The sequence below is a fragment of the Plectropomus leopardus genome, chromosome 9 (assembly GCF_026936395.1).
Source record: "Plectropomus leopardus strain MGB_pleo_1.0 chromosome 9, ASM2693639v1, whole genome shotgun sequence".
NCBI lineage: Eukaryota > Metazoa > Chordata > Actinopteri > Perciformes > Serranidae > Plectropomus > Plectropomus leopardus.
The window spans coordinates 227,704-251,261 of record NC_142184.1 but is presented as its reverse complement, the minus strand read 5'-3'; the positions used below and the strand labels follow the sequence as shown (position 1 = coordinate 251,261).

Sequence of the window (23,558 nt, the reverse complement as noted above, 5' to 3'; positions counted from 1 at the left end):
AGCTGACAGTTGACTGTGGAATATTTAGGAGCGAGGAAATTTTACGACTGGATTTGTTGCACAGGTGGCATCCTATGACAGTTCCACGCTGGAATTCACTGAGCTCCTGAGAGCGGCCCATTCTTTCACAAATGTCTTGTTTCACAGTCTGCATGCCTGAGTGCTTGATTTTATACACCTGTGGCCAGGCCAAGTGATTAGGACACCTGATTCTGATCATTTGAATGGGTGAGCGAATACTTTTGGTAATATAGTGTATATCGACATTGATCCAACAGACTGTCACTCTACATTAATATATATCTATGACAGCATAGATCCAACAGACCGTATGAACATAGATATTGATCAGATAGATATATCAGTTGTTGTCAGTCTGTGTGCGTAGCCTGCTGGAGCGTGCGCGTGCCCGCGGAGCAGTGAGCGCGCCTGCTGGTGCTGATGGAGCGGAGCCTCGTGCAGAGGGAGCAGCTCAGCGTGAGGAGGAGGAGGAGGAGGAGCGGGGACCCTCCGTCCGATCAGATCATCGATCCGTGATGATCGATCCGCGGTCGCGCTGATCAGCTGATCTCCGAGCGGCTGCACGAGGCGACAATCAGCAGCACCAATCAGTGATCAATCGATCACACCTTCTGGGGTGACACGCGGCGGGAGACAATCAGCTGGTCCCGGACCCTGCTGGACCCTGCTGGATCTGGGGTCCCTCCGGAGGATGTGAGCGGCGGTCCGCAGGCCGGAGCCCCGCCGGAGCCGCAGGAAGCCCCGCAGGTAGTAGAGCCTCCACCCGCAGACACCTCCATACACCAGACTCCCATTGACGGCTGCTGGATTTTAGGTTTGTTGGCGCGTCAGAGACCGATCACTGACACCAGGACGGGCGCGAGCGCTTAATCCGAACCGTCCCGACCTACTCTTTCATTCGGCTCACGGTTTATAAACATAGGACCGATAATCAAATCAATAATCAGCGGAACATCCGGTGTGTTTGTTGTTGCGCGGTATGACGCTGCAGGGTGGCAGGAAGCAGCTCAGTCTCCTCCTCACCCCCTCCTCTTCACCTGCACCTCCTCCTCACCTCCCCCACCTCCTGCTCTTCACCTCCTCCTCCTCCTCTACCTGCATCAAAACTACGGCTGTGATGTCACTGGGGTTAATTTATGACGTCGAACAAAAAAGGTGTTTGTCAGCGTTGTTTTGTTATTATGGTCTGTCTCCACCCAGAGCCACGTGCCTGTGTGTGTGTGTGTGTCTGTGTGATTGTTTTTTAATTATTCTTATTGTTGTTGTGATTGTTATTGTTGTTCTGATTATTATTATTGTTGTGGCTGTGATTTTTATTGTTGTGGTTGTGATTGTTATTATTGTTGTTGTGATTGTTGTTGTTGTTGTTCTGATTATTATTATTGTGGTTGTGATTTTTATTGTTGTTCTGATTATTGTGGTTGTGATTGTGATTATTATTGTTGTTGTTGTGATTGTTATTGTTGTTGTTCTGATTATTATTGTTGTTGTGGTTGTGATTTTTATTGCTGTTGTTCTGATTATATTAGTATTATTGTGGTTGTGATTATTATTGTTCTGATTATTGTTGTGATTGTGGTTGTTGCGATTGTTGTTGTTAGTCGTCTCAGATGATTTCAACATTGATCAGTGAATCTGTTGATGATGTTTTTGAGTAATTGATAAATTTGCTGATAAAATGACGACATGAAGATGAAAATTTGAGAGAACAAAGAAAGTTTGAACTTTATGAATTTTCATGGGAAAAGTTGAAACAGTGAACAGATTATAAACACAGGAGGACATGCAGAGAGGGTTTACTGCCTGTGATGACATCACATGTTGACTGTTGTCTGCATCCGCTGTAAACAACAAACTGTCTCCATGACAGCGGAGGGGAATCATGTGATGTGACCAAAAGCAAAGTGTGAGATCATATCAGCAACACATAAAACTGTAAAATATGTTAACCCTGGGATGAGGAAAACTCTGTTATCTTTTCCTGAAAGAGTTAAGTCAAACTCTGAATCAGTTACCATGGTAACAGACTCTGAGTCAGTCCCCATGGTAACTGACTCTGTGAACATAACCTGCTCACTAGCAGGTTTTCTAGAAGAAACACAGAGTTTCTACCTGTCTCCACCCACCTGCTTTACAGATTTCGATTGGATTTACAGATCTCGATTTGCAGATTTCGATTTACAGATCTCGATTGGATGTGCTTTCATTCCCAGATGAATATTTGTTATAATGACACAGTTTCATTACTGTGAGACAGTGTTTAAAGATTTGAAAGTGAAACTGTCTGGTTCTGTCTTGATGTTTGACAGTTTATGGCTGATAAACGTGACATTTTGGGGATTAGTTTGTTTCTTGCAGGTTTGAGGCGCATGTTTAAAAAAAATAAATTAAAAAAAGAAAAGAAAAAGTTTTGAAGATAAATTTTCACCAAAGTTTTTAAATGAAAACATGCCTCCCGTACCCACAGCGTGCGCCCTGTAAAATGCCAAAAAGTTCTAAATATAAAATGAATAATCACCAAAATGTTTTCTTTAAAAATCTTAAGAGAAAAAAGTAAAGATCACAAAAATGTTTAAAGAAGAAAAAATGTCTAATCCTTAATATTATATTTTCTTTAAAAAGGGCCAATAAATGTTTTCCATAATTTCCAAAAATACTACAAAATGTTCTACAGACATATAGCCGACTTCACCTGTATAAATAACGATGGTAACCATGGTGATGGTTGAGACTCCAGTGATGACAGATTCAGCTGTTGGGTTAGCACACTCTTCACAGTTTGTGTCTGTTCAGGCCAGATGCCTTTTACTGACGACGCGTCACGGTCTGTGGAAAGGAGACTCGTGATTGGCGATGCACGCTGTGGGCAGGGCTGCGTGCCGGCCAGGTGGGGCAGACCCTCTGAACAGTGACGTCACCTGCTGGTTTGAGGACTCAGTCTGCAGCCGTCAGTTCAGGACTTCGGTTGTCGCCATCTTGTTTTGTTGGAGCCAGAAGTGACCATATTTGGAGATGACCCTGAAGCTGGTTGCAGCGTGTGAATGTTAACAGCTGAGCAGCAGGAGGAGGACACCGCTGTGTGTGTGAGTGTGTGTGAGTGTGTGTGTGTGTATCATATATATATGATATGTTATAAAAATTTGTGATGATGTGCTTTGTGTGAGTTTGGCAGAATGTTTCTTAATTAACACTACAGTGCCCATGATGCTCAGCATCTGTTGCCATGGAGACACCTCTGTCCAGAGCAGTGACATCACAGTGACATCATACTCAGAGATGAGTATCAGCTGCCCGGCAACACAATCTGCAGCTCTCTGATTGGACGGTTCGTGCTGCAATGCCTTCTGGGACTCGTAGTTTGATCTTGTGGGGATTAAGGACTGTGACTCCGCCCACTCTGCTGCTGTTCCTGTGATGTCATTCTGATGTCACCCAAACGCCATGTTTCGGTCTGTGAGAGGGTGTACTGAAACACAGACACACACACACACTGAAACACACACACACACACACACACACACACACACAGACACACGCTGAAACACACACACGGCGCGCCCCAGGGTTGAAAGGTTATTGGCTGCCTGCTGGAGCTCTCAACCAATCATATTTGAGTATTTTGAGTTGGGATTTTCTACATTGTTGCCATGCGGAGAATCCACTGCTGACCTACATTCATCCTCCACACACACACACACACACACACACACACACACACACACACACACACAGTAACACACACAGTAACACACACACACACACACACACACACACAGTCTCACTTGGCTCAAAGGCACGGAGGCAGCTTCATCTCTTCTTCATGTGTTTCCTCTTCGGAGGACCACAGTGTGTGTGTGTGTGCGCGTGCGTGCATGTGTGTGGGTGTGTGTTTCTATCTCTGTGAGGACGTCTCGAGGCTTCAGTTAGATGTTTGTCACAGAGGAGGAGAAACAGGAGCAGCGGGAGGAGGAGGAGGAGGAGAGAGGAGCAGCAGGAAGAGGAGTAAGAGGATAGGAGAGAGGAGGACGAGGAGCAGGAGGAGGAGCAGGAAGACGAGGAGAGAGGGGCAGCAGAAGGTGGAGGAGGAGAGAGGAGTAACAGCAGAAGGAGGAGGAGGATGAGAAAGGAGGAGCAGCATGAGGAGGATGAGAAAGGAGGAGCAGCAGGAGGAGGATGAGAAAGGAGGAGCAGCAGGAGGAGGATGAAGGTGTTTCTCATTCAGACAAAGCATTGAAGAATTAACCCTTTAAAGCTGACACAGGAAGAAACAACGAGCAACAAAAAAAATCCAAAAATCTGCAAAAACAACAACTATAACAACCAAGGCTGTGGTTCAGTATTATTATGGGATGCAGCCTGATGACCTCAGTGCATTGCGTGTGTGTGTGTGTGTGTGTGTGTGTGTGTGTGTGTGTGTGTGTGTGTGTGTGTGTGTGTGTGTGTGTGTGTGTGTGTGAGAGAGAATCCTTCATGATGGGATTGTTGTTGATTTTGAAGATGTGTTTTTTGTTGTTTGTGGTTGTTTTTATGTTGTGGTTTTTTGTTCTTGTTTTTGTAGTTGTTTGTGGTTGTTTTTGTTCTTGTTTTCAAAGTTATTATTGTTGTTGTTTGTGGTTGTTTTTGTTGTTTTCAAAGTTGTTGTTGCTGGTTTTGCTGTAGTTGTTTTTGTTGTAGGTGTTTGTGGTTGTTGTTTTTGTTGCTGTTTTTAAAGTTTTTGTTGCAGTTGTTGTTTGTGTTGTTGTGTTGTTGTTTTTAAAACTGTTGTTGTTTGTGTGAATCAGTGAGCGATGTGTTCACTGACCTGCTGTCAGTCAGAGCAGCACCGGGATGAAAATCTAAATTTATATCAAATTTAATATTCGGCTCTGCCCCCCCCACTTACATCCTTTACTTTATTGACACAGATCATGCAGACAGTCCAGGCAGCCAATCAGAGTGCAGGACCGAATGTTTATTATTTCAGTTAGGTCACTTCCTGTGGTTAATTTTCACAGTAAAAGCATCATGCGATGTAAATGATGTCATTTGATCCATAATATCTGTTTGATTAGAGCGATCAGTTCTTAGCCATAATTGATCAGTCCTTCTAGGATTTTACCATGCTGCCATGGCAACAAGTCACACAAACTGCACCTCCTCCTAACTTTGTCCAATCACTGCAGCTGTGACTCATAGAGCTGCTGACAGAGTATTGATCCGCTCAGCCTCTCCAGGCAGGTTTCCATTATCCCTCAAACTGAAACTGTGACTATAAAATAAGTCTCATGGAAACACGGAAATTTTAAAACAGCTCCCATTTATCATGAAGTGTTTCTCTGGCATGAGGCACTGAGCTGATTAAAAAAATCCATATTTGTCCAAACTGCAGCGGAAACTTTGTAGTCTTTTCTAGGTCACATGACACTGTGAGGTCACATGACACTGTGAGGTCACATGACGCTGTGAGGTCACATGATGCTGTGAGGTCACATGATGCTGTGAGGTCACAGGAACTGGCTCCCTCATGATGCAGCAGGAGCTACAAGAGCTGTAATTGCGTCACATAACTCTGAGAAAGTTTTTCACCCACAATTCCTCTGTGAAATCGTGGACTACATCTCCCAGAAATCCCTCATACATGTCCGCTCCCGTGTGTGTGTGTGTGTGTGTGTGTATTCCTGTCTCTCTGTAATCAGAAGTGTCTTTGGTCCTGAATTACAGGCTGACTCTCAGTGGCTGCTCTGATTGGTCAGCACGGTGTTCATGTTCCCAGCATGCACCAGTTTAACCACCTGTCCCCAAAAACCACTTTGGCCAAACTGTGGAGGGTCACATCTCCCAGTTTCCTCTGAGCGGCTGCAGCGAGGATGTGTCGCTCTGTGATTCGTCCTCTGCAGAAAGCATCGATATGAGCGCAGAGAGGAAGAAACACGGAAACACACGTGACATTTAGGTGGCGTGACGTGACGTGTGTGAAAGTCACCACGGGAGATTTAGAAATGTGGAAGATCATTTCTATTTTTGCACTTTGTGGATGATCGTTTTGATGTTTTTAAAGAAAACATGCCCTCCAAACCCACAGGCCTGCAGGTTTTAGAGAAAAAAAATCCAAAATATTTTGAAGGAAAACAAATTTGCCAAAAATTTTAAGGAAAAAAATTGCCAAAAGATTTTGAGACAAAAAGAAATTGCCAAAAATGTAAAGGAAAAATATGGGAGAGCTTCTCACCAACAAGACACAGAAATGAAAACAGAGAAACAGATTTTTGTCTGTCGCCTGATTGATCTCTGCTGGATTCATGTTATATTCTTGTTGTTGTTGTTGTTGTTGTTGTTGATAGCAGAGACACATGGAGGGACGCAAACTTCCTGCCGCTGCAGAAGCTGAACAGGATCTGAACTTTTCGGATCTGAAAGAGGACAGAGATCAGCAGGAAAATGTAAACACAGGAGGTGAATGAAAGAGAGAAAACTTTATTTAGAAGCAGTCAGAGAACAAATGTTCGGAGACAGCAGACAGACGAGCAGAGCAGCAGGAAATGACGCTTCAATACGAAACACTCGAGGCGGAAAATCAACAGAGAAACGCAGACTTTCAAACTTAAAGATGACAACAAACAAAAAGGAGAAAAATTAAAAAATGTTATACATTAATATGATTTTCTGCTTTCATTGAGTTTATTTTTTGAATCAACATCAGTCTTAATCATATCAAATGTTCATTAACATTTTGAATTTTAACCCTTTAAATGTCAGGTTTTTCTCATGATGCCACTACGTTTTACATGAAATAATGAATGATGTTGAATCTCCTCCGTGCTCAGTGTGTGAGTGTAGCTGCTGACAGTCTGGGATATGTCAGTGTGTGAGTGTAGCTGCTGACAGTCTGGGATATGTCAGTGTGTGAGTGTAGCTGCTGACAGTCTGGGATATGTCAGTGTGTGAGTGTAGCTGCTGACAGTCTGGGATATGTCAGTGTGTGAGTGTAGCTGCTGACAGTCTGGGATATGTCAGTGTGTGAGTGTAGCTGCTGACAGTCTGGGATATGTCAGTGATCAGCAGCTACATTGACTGTGACAGGTCACCTAGTGGAAATAGCATGTATTTCCTCCATATGCCAAATATGGTCAAAATGACCTCATCAGGTGGAAAATAGTCAAAATGACAAATTCAGAGTCAAAAGCCCAGAATGACACCCAGAAATAATACAAGTCCTGTTTTTCTGCTCTGATGGCTGTGGGATCAAAAATGTCAGTTTGAATGGGTTTCAATGGAGCATTTTTGGACCTGAACAGTCTGAATGTAACTATTTAGTTTCCACAGTGTATTTTAGACTTATTGTAGGAGCTGAGCTGCAAATTCACTGATTACACTCAAATACACAATCTGGACTACATTTAGGACACATGCATCAACACACACACAGTTATCACAACAGGAAGAAGAAAAGAGACTAAAATGAGACAAACTGTCACTAAAGGGTTAATGTTCAGTCTGTTTGTACCAAACAGCTGATCTGTGTGTCAGCCTCTATTTAAGAATGCAGAGCTGCTTCAGTACTCATGCGCTTTTACTTTGAAATGCCAGAGCGGAAGTGACGAGTGTGGGCAGGTAGGCTGGCGGCGGACTCTCAGCTGAGATTAGAGCGAGCGCGTGAGAGCTGAGAGCAGGACTGCCGTCTCTGCACCACCGAAGAACAAGTTTCAAGAGTTTAAATCGGTTTCTATGGAGCTTTAATCCGGAGTGACTCCGAGTTTGTTGATGAAGGTATTTACATGTCTGTTTACATCTGCTGACGTCACGGGACGTTTACCTGTTTAATTTTCGGCATCATGTCTGATTAGTGTTCTTCCATCGTGTGTGTGTGTGTGTGTGTGTGTGTGTGTGTGTGTGATTAGTTACAACTGATTAATATTTGTGTGAATTAAAGAACAACAACATGTGTTCAAACAAACAAACAAACAAACAAACAAATATAAACAGAAAAAACATAGATGTCTTGTATTTGTCCTGAAGGACATTTGTGCGGTCAGCTGCTCACATTCATTCAAACAAAAAAACATAATAATGATAAAATATAGGATTAATTTAGAAAAGAAAGTGGAAGTGACATCACATCTGGTGACTCTGTGCTCTGATTGGCTCACAGACCACTGGCCACATCAATAATCAATAATCAGTCCGTGTGGGGTTTCACAGCGGCTTTTCTAAAATATTACGATGCAAGTTGTGATATTTTTAGGTGTTTTTTTTTTTTAAGAATCAGAGTTTGTATTTAAGTTAAATCCTCAGGATGACATCGCGACATGACGCTTTTTAGAGCCAAAACTGCAGAAAAACAAAACAAATATTTTAAAAATATCTTTGTCGGTCCAAAGTTTTCTTTGTGTTCAGACTCAGGACGTTCAGACGAGAAGAACTGACGACAGAAAGTCTTTTCCTTGTGTTTTGTGTTTTTTGCGTTCATGTGAAACATCATGCGAACGATCCACAAAAACAACCGAATAGCTGCAGTCAGACGCCAGGCCAGCAGCTGCCGGTGTACCTCTGTAATGACACACCACAGAAGAAGACCACGTGGCCGTGACGTCGCCGCTCTCACAGGATCATCGCCAGTTTCCATGGTGACTGAAGGTGTGCATTTTCTAAAGATTGCGCTCTGGAGCCCGGTTTGAAAAGTTTGTTTTCAGGCCCCAAAAGGCTGTTGTCATGGGAACAAAACGCCAAACAACGACAAAAGTTTAAAGTTTCATGTAGGAGCTGTTGCCGTGGAAACGGGCCCTGATTTTCTGTTTCTGTCCTCAGATGTTTTCAGAAACACGTTTCGTTGTTTAACTGGAAAACGATATCGTCAGCAGCCGGACGCCACTGTGACAGACGACTTCACGTCACGTCACCCAGTGGGAGTGTTTATTGGTCCACCGCAGCGCAGTGCATTCTGGTAGTTGTAGTTTTTCAGCCACGGTCCTTTACCTCTGTTCTCTCTGCTCATGTAGGAGACGTTTTAAAGTGTCTCTGTGCTGCAGAGACGGAGACGTTTTAAAGTGTCTCTGTGCTGCAGAAACAGAGCAGTTTGTCTCAGTGAGAGACGAGTTTTGAGCTGCTGAGTTTAACTCTCCTCAGTTTGTGGTCAAAGAAACGATTTGCTGCGTTTTGTTGGAGCGCAACGCCCTAAACACACACACACACACACACACACACACACACACACACACACACACACGTTGGTGTGTGTGGTGATCTGCTGCATCTGTGTTTTGGTTTGAGGGCAGAGAGAGGACACACACACACACACACACACACACACACACATTGTGTAACTGTGTTGAATATTTAAATCCTGTATTTGCATCTCTTTGTCTGCAGCTGCAGCCTTTCATCACCCACTGAGAATGTGTGTGTGTATTACTGTGTGTGTGTGTGTGTGTGTGTTACTGTGTGTGTGTGTGTGTTAAAATGTGTGTGTGTTGTAAGTGTTTGTGTGCGTGAGATGCACATCTTCAGTCTGTTTGATGTTAACTGTCTCATGTTTTAATGTCATGTTTGTTTTAAAATCCTGTCTCTTCTGTGTCCCCTCTGTGCATCACTCTGTGTCCCCTCTGTGCATCACTCTGTGTCCCCTCTGTGCATCACTCTGTGTCCCCTCTGTGCATCACTCTGTGTCCCCTCTGTGCATCACTCTGTGTCCCCTCTGTGCATCACTCTGTGTCTCTGGGAGGAGAATTGATCAGCTGATCAGACTGATGTATGAGAGGAGCAGCTACTGTAGAGCAAACCTCTGTGCCCAGAGTACTCTCTGCTGCTCCGTCTGTGCCCAGAGTACTCTCTGCTGCTCCGTCTGTGCCCAGAGTACTCTCTGCTGCTCCGTCTGTGCCCAGAGTACTCTCTGCTGCTCTGTCTGTGCCCAGAGTACAGCTAATATATTCCAGCAGCTCCTGAAATATAAACTCAGATGTTTTGATGACTGTGAGGGAATGTCACTGTTTGTTTACGTCTGATCGTGTGACCTGTAGTTTGTTTACGTCTGATCGTGTGACCTGTAGTTTGTTTACATCTGATCGTGTGACCTGTAGTTTGTTTACGTCTGATCGTGTGACCTGTAGTTTGTTTACGTCTGATCGTGTGACCTGTAGTTTGTTTACGTCTGATCGTGTGACCTGTAGTTTGTTTACGTCTGATCGTGTGACCTGTAGTTTGTTTACGTCTGATCGTGTGACCTGTAGTTTGTTTCCTGTGTGTGTCCAGATCTTTGTCTCTGTTGTGTCTCTGTAGAAACTCTCATCTGTTTTTGACTCTGTTACATAACGATCATGTGACCTCACCTTCACCTGTCTGTCTCTCTGTCTCTGTCTGTCTCTCTGTCTTTGTCTCTGGTTTCCCCCTTTTATGGCTAATTTCCTGCTTCCTGTTTCCTGTTGGGCTCCACTTCCTGTTCCCAGGGACATTGAATGTGTCGTCCTGCAGTCAGAGGACGTCTTGTTCTCTGGGTGAAGAGTTCACAGATGACAGAGGACAGAAGACCGACAAAAGAGACAGACGACAGTTTACAGAGCACAAAGATGGACGACAGACGATAGAGGACAGTTGACAGAGGACAGAGGGAACAGTGGACCTCTGTCTTTGTTTGAACTGATGATAGTTGAGGTAGATCGCGTTGATTCTCGGTGGAGGCTGAACTCTCAAGTCGCTCTAAAACCCTGAAAAGGGCTCGATTGTCTCATTTCACTGATCTGAGCTGAAATACAAGACATGTGAGCGCTCTGTGCTTGTGGAGACGTGTGAGTGAGCGCTCTGTCCTTGTGGAGACGTGTGAGTGAGCGCTCTGTCCTTGTGGAGACGTGTGAGCGCTCTGTCCTCGTGGAGACGTGTGAGCGCTCTGTCCTCGTGGAGACGAGTGTCCTTTTCAGTATCTAAACCCATTGATGGTTTCCATCAGCCAATCAGAGCACAGATGCTGATCTTCGTTCAGCAGCCTGCTGAAAAAACTAAGTCAGAGATTCATGATCTAAAATATATTAAATACTTCTAACAAGTACTTTGATCTGAGTGCAGTACATAAACCTGCAATATAAATACACACAGACAGCTAAGTGTCTTTATCACCTCGTGTCTGCAGATAACTCTGTGTTTAGTCTACACACACACACACACACACACACACACACACACACACTCATTCACCCCTGTGTGTGTGTGTGTGTGTGTGTGTGTGTGTGTGTGTGTGTGTGTCTCTGTCGTGTCAGGACTCGTTGGTGTGTGTGTGTGTGTGTGTGTGTGTCTCTGTCGTATCAGGACTCGTTGGTGTGTGTGTGTGTGTGTCTCTGTCGTGTCAGGACTCGTTGGTGTGTGTGTGTGTGTGTGTCTCTGTCGTGTCAGGACTCGTTGGTGTGTGTGTGTGTGTGTGTGTGTGTGTGTGTCTCTGTCGTGTCAGGACTCGTTGGTGTGTGTGTGTGTGTGTGTGTGTGTCTTTGTCATGTCAGGACTCGGTGTGTGTGTGTGTGTGTCTGTCGTGTCAGGACTCGTTGGTGTGTGTGTGTGTGTGTGTGTGTGTGTGTGTGTGTGTCTCTGTCGTGTCAGGACTCGTTGGTGTGTGTGTGTGTGTGTGTGTGTGTGTGTGTGTGTGTGTCTCTGTCGTGTCAGGACTCGTTGGTGTGTGTGTGTGTGTGTGTGTGTGTGTGTGTCTTTGTCGTGTCAGGACTCGGTGTGTGTATGTGTGTGTGTGTGTGTGTGTGTGTGTGTGTCTTTGTCGTGTCAGGACTCGGTGTGTGTATGTGTGTGTGTGTGTGTGTGTGTGTCTTTGTCGTGTCAGGACTCGTTGGTGTGTGTGTGTGTGTGTGTGTGTGTGTGTGTCTTTGTCGTGTCAGGACTCGTTGGTGTGTGTGTGTGTGTGTGTGTGTGTCTTTGTCGTGTCAGGACTCGTTGGTGTGTGTATGTGTGTGTGTGTGTGTGTGTGTGTGTGTGTGTGTGTCTTTGTCGTGTCAGGACTCGTTGGTGTGTGTGTGTCTCAGGTCTGATCGTTGACTAGATGCTCCTGAACGTCAGCGTATCGTCTCTCGTTCAGCTCGTTATCTGCGTGTTCACAGCAGCGTCTCCTGACCGGCCAATAGAAACGCAGCGCGAAGCGACGACCTGATCAGCGCCGCTCTGATAAACGCTTATAAATACTTCCAGCTCTCGTTGCCAAGTCGTCCTCTTTTCCCGCCACAACCGTGTCCACATCTTCCTCCCCTTCACGTATTTTTCAACATACATGCACGCCGCCACCGCAAGGGCTCGATGTTTTTTACGTTCCCCTCTGTCCACTACAGCGCCGTAGACGGACGACGCGCAATGATGACGTTTTGCCCCTGCGTGTTGGCGTTGATGAACGCCGGTCGCAGCTCTAGAAAATTGCTAAAAATTTTAGACCAAAGACAAAAGCCATTTTTTTAATTGCCAAAAAGTTAAAGAAAAAATAATGGCTGGAATGTTTTCATAAAAAATTGCCAAAAAACTTTAATGGAAAAAACCCCAAAACAAAACACCAAAAAACTGTAAACATGTTCTCTTTTAAAATAAAAAATAAAATAAGATAAGATGTACTTTTATTGTCCCCAAAGGGAAATTTGCTTTGGACTCTGTCCCGCTACAATGCAACATAAAAAAAACCGCACACATTGATCACCAACACACAAACATCAGATGAGAGCCGCCGTCGCAGCCGCGCCGTGCCACCGGGGGTCAAAAGTACAGCGGTTTAAAGTTGTATGCCCCGCCCCTAAGTCAGAGTAAAATCATAAGTCGTCTTCTTTTCCCCCCACGGCCGCGTGCACATCCTCCTCCACATCCTCCCTCTCTTCACTTGACACACGTAATCGCCGCCGCAGCCTTCATGTTTGTTTACGTTTGTCATCTCTGACTTGATCAGATCCACATCTCAGAGCGGCTGCAGGACGCTGAGGTCACACGGCTGTTGGTCTGACGTTTCTGCTCTCGTCAGCAAACGCTCAGCTCTTCTTTTCTCTGTTTGAAATTAAACTCAGTGGGACGTTAGTTCCTGCAGCGTCCTCACTTCTTCTTCTGTGGTTGTTTCAGCAGGTCAGAAGACCTAAAGACGGTTTAACCCCCTCTACAGGCCGGCCGAGGAAGTGGACCTCTAACAGCTAGCAGCTAAGGGCTAACGGTTAGCAGGTCCCTGGAGTGGCGTCCTGCTGCGTTGAGGCTGTTGATGGCCGCAGGAGTGAACTACTGGAGCTCTTATGAACCCAGTTACAAGGTGAGTGTCGGAGCCGCATCCTCACGAATCTCAGATCTGGTGAAAATGTTAATGTTGGTTTATGACTCATCATGTTTTTTTCACGTTTTTACTCAAAGTTTCTGTTAATTTTGAAAATTGTAGAGCAGCAGAGGACAGTTCTGTTTATATTTGCATCACATATTATTTCTGTCAGGATAAGTTATGAACCATAGTTACGGACCACAGGACGAGAAGTCTGCATCGGTGTGGATCGATGGGTTTTGATCGATCGGTTATTCGACGCCGCTTTATGATCGTAGGAACGTGCTGTATTTGAGAGAGGATCAGGACTTCAGGTCTTTAGTGGACCAGACGAGATGATGGAAGGACTGTGGCTGCTGGATTGTTCAATATTCCAAAAAAACCTTGTTAAAGTTTTTTCGTGCCTCATGTGAATACTTTGATTGAACAAACTGAAGCTGGAACACAAGTCCAAACCGAGTCACCGCAGACCTGGGAGCGACAGTCTGTTAAAACAGCTGCTGCAGCGACTCAGTGGTGTGCCCCAGGGTGCTGTTTTAGGCCCGCTGTTATTTTCAGTTTATATTATTAGTTTAGGTCTCTGCAGCACCTTCGGTTGTGTTGGGTGGAATCGAACCTGCGGCCGCCACAGCGAGGACTCTGCGTCTGTTTGTGGGGCGCTGCTCCAACAGGTGAGCTCCTGGGCGCCCCCTGTTGTTGTCCTTGATAATACAGTTTTTGTTGAATGCGCCCTGCAGGTGAGTGAGAGCGTGTGGGGCGGCGAACACGAGTCCTGCAGTAGTGAGGAGGGAGGAGGCGGGGTCACATGGGACACACACGCCATGGAGGTCAAAGGTCAACTCATCTCAGCACCTGGTGAGAAACATGCATGTGTCCAAGAACTGGATACGCCGCCGCAAATGGCAAATAGCATTTTCAAGGCCTGAAAAAGTTTCAGATAACCAAATATATTGTGAAAAGTTTTAAAAAGTCATGGAAATCTGTTTCAAGGACCACCAGAAATTTAAAAATCACACAATGAGTTCCATCTTTTAGAGTTCAGCTTTGCCAATATTTTTCTTTAAAGCTTACCAACATTTAAGAGAAAAAAAATTCCCAAATTTTTCTTTAAAAATCCGAAAAAGATTTTGAAAGCAGTTGAATAGCAAATATCTCCAAAATGTTTTCTTCAAAAATCACAGAATTTTTTCTTTAAAATTCTCTTTTTTTAAAGAAAAAAAATCACCAGATTTCAAAAGAATTGAGTGAAAGGGCGCGCCCCGGTTTGAGAACCGCTGTGCTGATTTAACATACTGAAAAGTAAACTTTTTACAGAAAGTTTTATTGAAAAAAATAAAAGCTTCAGTTTCAGTGATGAAACGTTTGTTTCATTCAGACTGAAAATAAGAAGTCTGTGAAACTGAGAAATATTTTTGACAGTCTTTACGCTCTGAAACGACTCGTGTGGAAGATTTGTGACATCACAACCTGACAGACGTCCTGACGGCTCGTTCACACCGCGTGACGCGCCAAGTCATACAGGAAGTCTGATTGACAACAACACATCACGTTTTAGAACAACAGCTGTTACTGTGTGTGTGTGTGTGTGTGTGTGTGTGTGTGTGTGTGTGTGTGCAGACCCCCTCAGCTATCCCGACAGGAAGCAGCGGGAGCGAATGGCGGAGCTGCAGGAGAGGAGGCGGGGCCTGCAGGCGCTGCTGAGCACCCGATTGGCTGAGCTCAGACGCATCTGTCTGCAGGAGGCAGTGAGTGATGATGTCATCAGTGAGTATCCAATCAGAATGGACCTTCCTGTTTGAATATGATGTCATGTGTGCTGTGTCTTGATTGGTAAGGAGCTGACGGGGGCGGTGCCAAGTGACTTTCCCCTGGAGGTGGGAGAGAAGCTGCCATGTGTCCGCCGGAGAGGGGGTGTGACTCGCCAAGCAAACAGGAAGTGCAGAATAGAGGTCAGAAAACCATGTAATTTGCCAACAGCAGTTGGCTGAAAAATTGTGTCTTTTTATTTTTTTTATTTTTAAAGAAAAGATGTTTTCTTTAAATATTAGCAAAAAAAAAAAAAAAGAAAAAAACAGTGACAATTTTTTTTCTTTAAAAACGGCAAATTTTAAAATTAAAATTTTACAAAAACATTTGTAAGGACAAAAACGGTCACCAAACATTTTCTTAAAAAAAGGCCACAAATTTAAAAACAAAAAATGCAAATTGTGTTTCTTTAAAAGTTGCCAAAACTTTTTCTTCAAAATTTCTTCACCAAATTTTTTAAAACAAAAACATGCTCTAAATCTGCTGGCAGCTGATTTGAAGCTGAGGCTGGTCAGCCTGCAGCATCAGTCACCATGGTGACGCAGCCCGCAGCATCAGTCACCATGGTGACGCAGCCCGCAGCATCAGTCACCATGGTGATCTGACAGGTAACAGAGAGACCCTGATGTGAGGTTCAGCCGTCTGCATCACACCGAAATTTAACCTCAGTCACCAAACAACACAACATCTGTGTGTGTGTGTGTGTGTGTGTGTGTTACTGTGTGTGTGTGTGTGTGTTTTACTGTGTGTGTGTGTTACTGTGTGTGTATGTGTGTGTGTGTGTGTTTTACTGTGTGTGTTACTGTGTGTGTGTGTGTTACTGTGTGTGTGTATGTGTGTGTGTGTTACTGTGCGTGTGTGTTACTGTGTGTGTGTGTGTGTTACTGTGTGTGTGTGGATGTGTGTGTGTGTTACTGTGTGTGTGGGTGTGTGTGTGTTACTGTGTGTGTTACTGTGTGTGTGGATGTGTGTGTGGGTGTGTGTGTGTGCGTGTGTGTGTGGATGTGTGTGTGGATGTGTGCAGGAGGAAGACTCTCAGCGTTCAAAGCCTAAGAAAACTTTATTCAGTGGAGCTCTGAGGAAACACAGTGACCATGAACACAACACACACACACACCACGGCAAGAGGACTGTCCACAGAGGCTGCCACACAGGTAACACACACACACATACACACACACATACACACACACACAGTAGCACACTCACACACACACACACACACACACACACACATCCACACACACATCCACACACACAGTAACACACACACACAGCTGGCAGTAGATGAGAAGCTGCTTTGTTTCATTGTTTCAGGAAGACGAGGAAACTGTTTCTTCCTGCTTTTATCCTGATCTCACTCTGTGTGTGTGTGTGTGTGTGTGCAGACGACACAGTGAGGTCAGAGAGCAGCTCAACGTCAGACTCGACAGGACTTGATAATGGTACCTCCTCCTGCAGACAAACTGTGGAAACACACTTTATTATTCTGCTCTTATTTTGGTAGTTTTGGCCAGGAAGTGACAAGAGTGTCCGTCTCTCTCTGTCTGTCTGCGTCTGTCTGTCTGTCTGTCTGTCTGTCTCTCAGATGACGGTGTGTCTCAGTGTCGCCCCCCGCTGGTCTCTGCTGGTTCTCCAGTTGAAGTTTTCTACCAGAACAAAACCAGAAGAAACTCACTGCACAACAGGTACACACACACACACACACACACACACACACACACACACACACACACACACACACACACACACACACACACACATACACACACATACACACACACACACACACAGACACACACACATACATATTATTGTTATTGTTATTATTATTGTTATTTTTGTTGTTATTATTGTTGTTATTGTTATTATTGTTATTATTATTGTTATTATTAATGTTATTATTGTTGTTATATTATTGTTATATTATTGTTATTATTATTGTTATTATTATTGTTGTTATTATTATCACAGATTCTCTGCTGAACTCTGACTGTAAATTGTCAGCAGCTGTCTTTGTGCTTCAGTCTCTGTCTGTCTCTGTCTGTCTCTCTGTCCATCTCTCTGTCCGTCTGGTCCCTCAGGTCGGACTATCCGAGACTCTTCAAAGCCCTCCCCTGCCCCCTCCCACCCTCCTGCCCCCCACCCATTCTCAGGACTCGTCCTCGTGCCCCTCTGATCCTGGTCCTGGGGGATGGCAGGGTCCGTGTGAATGTTGCTCGCCACAGTAACAGCTCGGATGGCCTCCTGGACCATAGCGACCCCCAGAGGAGGAGGCGGGGCCTCAGCAGGGAGTTTGTGGGTAAACGGCCTGCAGGGGTCCAGAGGCACGACGGCAGTGTTCAGGAGCTCCGAGACTCTGACGGACGGACGCATGAGGGCGAGGGCGAGGACAAATAATGGGCTTCCAGAGGGTGGGGGGCAGGGCGGGGCGAGGGGTGGGGCCAGAGGAGGTGGGTACAGTGAGGTGCTGCTGGACTACGTTTGGGGAAGCAGCAGCAGTTGCAGCGCAGCAGTCCCAGTCCAGCAGCCGGCAGCCAATCACGGCGCACCACCAGCCGCTCTACAACGGGTACTCCGCCCAGCACCCTCTGCTGCCCGCCCACCTACCGCAGTCAACCCGGAGACCAGCGGCGAGTCAAAGTGACCCGAACCAAGTCCTGGGCCCTTCCTGCCGGTGCAGCAGAGCCAGACCGATACCCATAGTCCTCCTCTGACCGCCATCCAGCCAGACCCCACCCCCACCTGCTGCCCCTCGCCCCCACAGCTGCCCCCCGCCCAGGATGCCCAGCTGGAGGAGGCTACCAGGAGCCTGCACAAGGCCTTGGCCCTGGAAGGTAAGAGTCCAAGTCCAGGTCCACAGGCAGACCTGCTGCCAGCTCTGAGGGTGCTATTGAGACCCCCTCAGACCCCCTCAGACCCCCCAGGTCCCCTCAGACTCCCTAAGGTCCCCTTAGACCCCCTCAGACCCTCTCAGACTCCCTTAGGTTCCCTCAGAACCCCTTTGGTCCCCTCAGACCCCCTCAGGTCCCCTTAGACCCCCTCAGACCCCCTCAGGTTTCGTAAGACCCCTCAGACTCGCTCAGGTTCCCTCAGAACCCCTTTGGTCCTCTCAGATCCCCTCAGGTCCCCTTAGATTGCCTCAGACCCCCTTTAGACTGCCCCTTAGACTCAGGGTCCTGGTCTTCGTGCTGCTCTGATAGAAACAGGTTTATTCTGCAGTTTTCAGTGTGGAGATAAAATCTGCTGTGAATGTTTGATGAATCTGGATCTGAATCTGGGTCACTGCAGCAGAGACTGTCTGCAGTGTGGGGGCGCCACCTGCTGGACTACAACCAGACTCACCTGGACCAGCATGAAGGAAGACAACAAACAACAAGAAATAACCCAAAAATTAGCAAGAAATTAGTCAAAAACTCAAGAAAAAGACCTGAACTTTCAAATGTATAAACATAATCTTTTTTTTCTTTTTTTTTTAATTGTCCTTTTAGGGCAATAACAGATCAAATCAACTAGTTACAAGCATTGTGCATTTCTCAAATTGTAACAAGAAGATGTAATAAAATGTAAGGGAAAAGAAAAAATAAAAACAGACACAAAAAGACAAATGCAGGTAAACCAAAAAAATATATATAGATTAAGTGAATAGATAGTAGTAATAATAATAATAGTAATAGTAATGATGGTAGTAGTAATCATAGTCAGAAACAAATAAATAGGTAAGTAAAATTTAACCAAAGAAATGAAAAGAAGAAGAAAAAGTGAATAAATGAGTGACATTAAAAGATGTATATGCATGTACACATAAATAAGTATAAAAGAATAAGTAAATAAATAAAATAAAAAATAATAATGACAGCAATAATAATAATAATACATATAAGAAGAAAAAGAAAAAAAAATACTCAGGAGGTCTATATGAGCTATATGCAAAATGCAACAGAGACAGAAGGATACATGTTTAACAGTAAACATGTATTTACTTAGGAAGGCAGAGGATTTCTCTCTTTTGTGTACTTTATGCCATATGGTTTTGGTATGTAGCATAATCGGGTTGTCTGTCTGACAGCTCTGGCTCAGGTAATCGGCTGCATTAAACGGTTTATTCAACTCCTCCTCTATCCGAACCCACAGCGGTCTGTTGTTACTTTCCAGCCTGAGTGAGCATATTTGAGTCATTAGAAATGCCTCTTGATAGAATTGCATGTTGGTTAGTTTAAGGCCCCCCTTACGCGCTGTGGCCTGTAATCTACCAAGTCTCATTCTAGCTCTTTTCCCTGCCCATATAAATTCTGAGAACACATGGTCAGTTTTCACATTTTTCTGAGATTTTTAGAAATCATTTTCTGAGTCTGCTCATTTCTTGCCAAGGTGCTCGTTGCTTCGGCATTGAAAGGGTTGGCGTGTGAACGGCGTGTGAATGCAGTGATGTCGCTCTGCGATTCAAAGGGTAAACTTGCGTGTGCTCGACAGGTCTGAGGGACTGGTACCTGCGGAACACGATAGGCTCAGCCCACCAAAACCAGCCCAACAGCAAGGTCAACGCCGGGGTCAACACCAAGGTCAATGGGGGGGTCAAAGGTCAGGCTGGAGGGGGCGGAGCTCTGCAGGACAGACGGAGGACGACTCACGGGGTCCTCCAGCCGTCAACCTTTAAGACGGAGACAAGTCATCACCAAGCTGCAACGCATCAAAAGAAGACGCTGCCGCATTCTGCCACCTTCCACGGACACCCACTGCACGGCAGGTAGGAGTCACCACACCTGAACATTTACACCTCTGTCACCACACCTGTACAGGTACACCTCTGTCACCACCACACCTGTACAGGTACACCTCTGTCACCACACCTGTACAGGTACACCTCTGTCACCACCACACCTGTACAGGTACACCTCTGTCACCACACCTGTACAGGTACACCTCTGTCACCACCACACCTGTACAGGTACACCTCTGTCACCATACCTGTACAGGTACACCTCTGTCACCACACCTGTACAGGTACACCTCTGTCACCACCACACCTGTACAGGTACACCTCTGTCACCACACCTGTACAGGTACACCTCTGTCACCACCACACCTGTACAGGTACACCTCTGTCACCACACCTGTACAGGTACACCTCTGTCACCACCACACCTGTACAGGTACACCTCTGTCACCACCACACCTGTACAGGTACACCTCTGTCACCACACCTGTACAGGTACACCTTTGTCACCACCACACCTGTACAGGTACACCTCTGTCACCACCACACCTGTACAGGTACACCTCTGTCACCACACCTGTACAGGTACACCTCTGTCACCATCACACCTGTACAGGTACACCTCTGTCACCACACCTGTACAGGTACACCTCTGTCACCACACCTGTACAGGTACACCTCTGTGAGAACATCTGTGCAGGTACACCTCTGTCACCACACCTGTACAGGTACACCTCTGTGAGAACATCTGTACAGGTACACCTCTGTCACCAGTGCAGGTACACCTCTGTGAGAACATCTGTACAGGTACACTTCTGTCACCACACCTGTACAGGTACACCTCTGTGAGAACATCTGTACAGGTACACCTCTGTCACCAGTGCAGGTACACCTCTGTGAGAACATCTGTACAGGTACACCTCTGTCACCAGTGCAGGTACATCTCTGTGAGAACACCTGTACAGGTACACCTCTGTCACCACCACACCTGTACAGGTACACCTCTGTGAGAACATCTGTACAGGTACACCTCTGTCACCTGTGCAGGTACATCTCTGTGAGAACACCTGTACAGGTACACCTCTGTCACCACCACACCTGTACAGATACACCTCTGTGAGAACATCTGTACAGGTACACCTCTGTCACCTGTGCAGGTACATCTCTGTGAGAACATCTGTACAGGTACACCTCTGTCACCTGTGCAGGTAGAGCTCCTGCAGATACCTGACTGTGTCTCTGTCTTTCAGGTCGGTGGAAGGCTCGCTGTATCCCGACATCCCTCAGAAACAGGAAGACCAGCCGTCTCCTGGGACTCTGGTCTGATTCTCCGACCAATCAGGATGCCGATGGACAGACAGGAGGACCAATCCCGGGCTGGATCCCTGGGATCAGCAGGGACCTGGAGGACAATCAGGAGAGCCTGGAGAACCTGGAGAACCTGGAGAACCAGGTCCTCGGTGATTCTCCTTGGGTTGAGTTTCACCTGAACCCCACCCCCACGCCCACCATGATGTCACTCAGAGGGGGATGATGTCACTGTCCTGTGGAGGGCGGGGTCTGGCCTCAGGACTTACCGCCCAGAGGGATTCTGGGTAAAAAGCGGCTGTCATGTGACACGTTTCAAACTGAGCGTCAGGTGTTTTTTTTACTGTCGGATGTTTTTTACATTTTCTACAAGGACGTCTGCGGTCTGACTCTGCGCCGACAATCAGAACACGCCCACCTTTTATAGCAGCCTTTCATAAAGAGACAATGATATCACCAGCTGACATCAGTAGCTCCGCCCACAGATGGCGACCTGTGTGACCCTCAGGTGAGTCCAGACACCAGCAGGTGACCCTCTTCAGGTATTCTCACATCTCTACACTACGTGTGACCAGGTCTCCGCTCTGAGAGCAATAAGAGGGGCGGGGCCTCCGCGGCGTGCGGCGTGGATGAACCGTGGACTGTTCAGGATGAAAATGGTTTGCAGCGACAATCAGATGATGATGTCAGAGTGTTGAAGCGTCAGTAAAACTGTCTTTTACAGACGCCCATGAACTCACCGCGAATGAAACCAGCATCGGATGATCATCAGCGAGTTGATTATTAATTATTGATTACTGATCAATGACATGTCTCTCTGTGTGTTGTGATTAACGTGTGTGCTTTTTACTCTGAGTCCACTTTCTGTCTCTCCTTCATGGAAACCAGTCCGACCTCCAGCTGCCTCTCACAGGAAGCCACGGTCACATGACATGGTCACATGAGGCGGTCACATGACATGGTCACATGACGCGGTCACACATGACACTGCAGTCGCGCGCCGAGTTTCTCTGCAGCAGAAATGTTTCCTGATGGTTGTTTTTGTTCTTTCATCAGATCGTGTTGTTGTTGTCATAGCGTCATGGCGCTCTTCCTGTTTCCTGACGCAGGGCGGACGAGCTGATTGGCTGTCGGTTTGGTGTGTTCAGGTGAACTTTCAGGTGGTTTCGGGGCCTGACCGAGTGCTGCCGTCTGGTTGGCTGCAGACACTGTCATGTGACTGCAGCTTCTGAGGAGCAGGAAGAGTCCCAGCATGCACTTCTTCTAACTCACACCAAAGCAGGAAACAGAAATATGTAAATACCGTCTGATACTGCAGTACCAATACTTCACACCGGCAGGCTACTGCACAGTACAAATACTCTGCACACACCAACCAAACCCTGTTCACATGTCAGAGGATTTAAGGCCGTCTGTGTATCGCTCTGAGTTCTCTGACATGTCCTCAAAGTACTCTGACATGTCCTTGCAGTATTCTCTGATGCGTCCTTGCAGCATTTGTTCAGAGTACTTTTACTGCAGACTGCTGGTGTATTAGTAGTATTGGTACTGCCCGTGTTGTCCCAGTATTTGCTCCCTTCAGGTCCAGCTGTTGTCCCGCAGTGGACGGTCTGTCCTCAGCGATGCGTTCAGGTGCACTCTGTACAGTCAGGACTTTGTGTAAAAATAATTTTTTATCTTTGTGGCTCGTTTGTATTTTTTCACTCTTTCTGTCGGAGGAGAAAATAAATAAATGTGTAAATAAAGACGGACACGCTGTCAACAGGATGTTTTTAAATAAAGCTTTCTTCTTCTCTGTTTACGAGTTTCTGCCTGTCAGTAATCTAATATACTGTATCCAAAATAATGTAATATATTGCCGTATTTTGGTAAAAAGTTTGAATGTGACGTTTATTCTGTCGTCTGTCTGTCCCCCAGGGACAGCGTCCTCTGGCAAGTTTGTGGACAAAGTTCAAGGCAACTTTTCAGTTTTCAAAATGGTTTATCTATGGGGGGGTTAAAGAAAGCATGTCCTCCAAACCTGCGTGTTTTCTTTTAAAATATTGGCAATTTAAAGAAAAAAAAAATCTCTTTGAAATATTGGTGCGTTTTTTTTCTTTTAAAACTTTGGGCAATGTTAATATTTTGGCCATTTTTTCTTTTTTGTGATTTTTTTTCATCAAAATTTTTTTTGTTGATGTTTTTCCTCAAAATTTTTATGGGATTTTTTTTTCTAAAAAAATGTTTTTGCATTTTTTTTCTCTAAAGCTTTTTGACTTTTTTTTCATAATAATAATTTGGGGAAAAAAAATCTTAGTGACTTTCTGAAAATACTTTGTTGACTTTAAAAATGTTTTGATGTTTTTTCTTTTCTTTTAACATGTTTTTGGTGATTTTTCTTTTATTTAAAAAAGTCAGAGAAACCGTTTCAACAGAAGTTGTTGATTTTTTAAATTTCTGACCGTCCTTCAAACACATCAGAGGAAGAAG

The 23,558-nt window shown here is 45.5% G+C and overlaps 1 protein-coding gene across 1 annotated transcript; it reads left to right on the top strand.

Moving 5' to 3' along the window:
- The first annotated feature begins 425 nt into the window (after positions 1-425).
- On the top strand, positions 426-22,888 carry ccdc120a (coiled-coil domain containing 120a). The gene is given in 17 exon segments (XM_088081520.1): positions 426-768; positions 10,440-10,867; positions 13,075-13,255; positions 13,996-14,113; positions 14,876-15,003; positions 15,094-15,207; positions 16,089-16,218; positions 16,453-16,509; positions 16,653-16,762; positions 17,158-17,252; positions 17,254-17,316; positions 17,318-17,563; positions 17,565-17,657; positions 17,659-17,724; positions 17,726-17,901; positions 19,538-19,811; positions 21,032-22,888. Coding segments are annotated over 15 exon segments (1,794 nt in total). The 5' UTR covers positions 426-768; positions 10,440-10,867; positions 13,075-13,207; the 3' UTR covers positions 21,108-22,888.
- Positions 22,889-23,558: the final 670 nt, after the last annotated feature.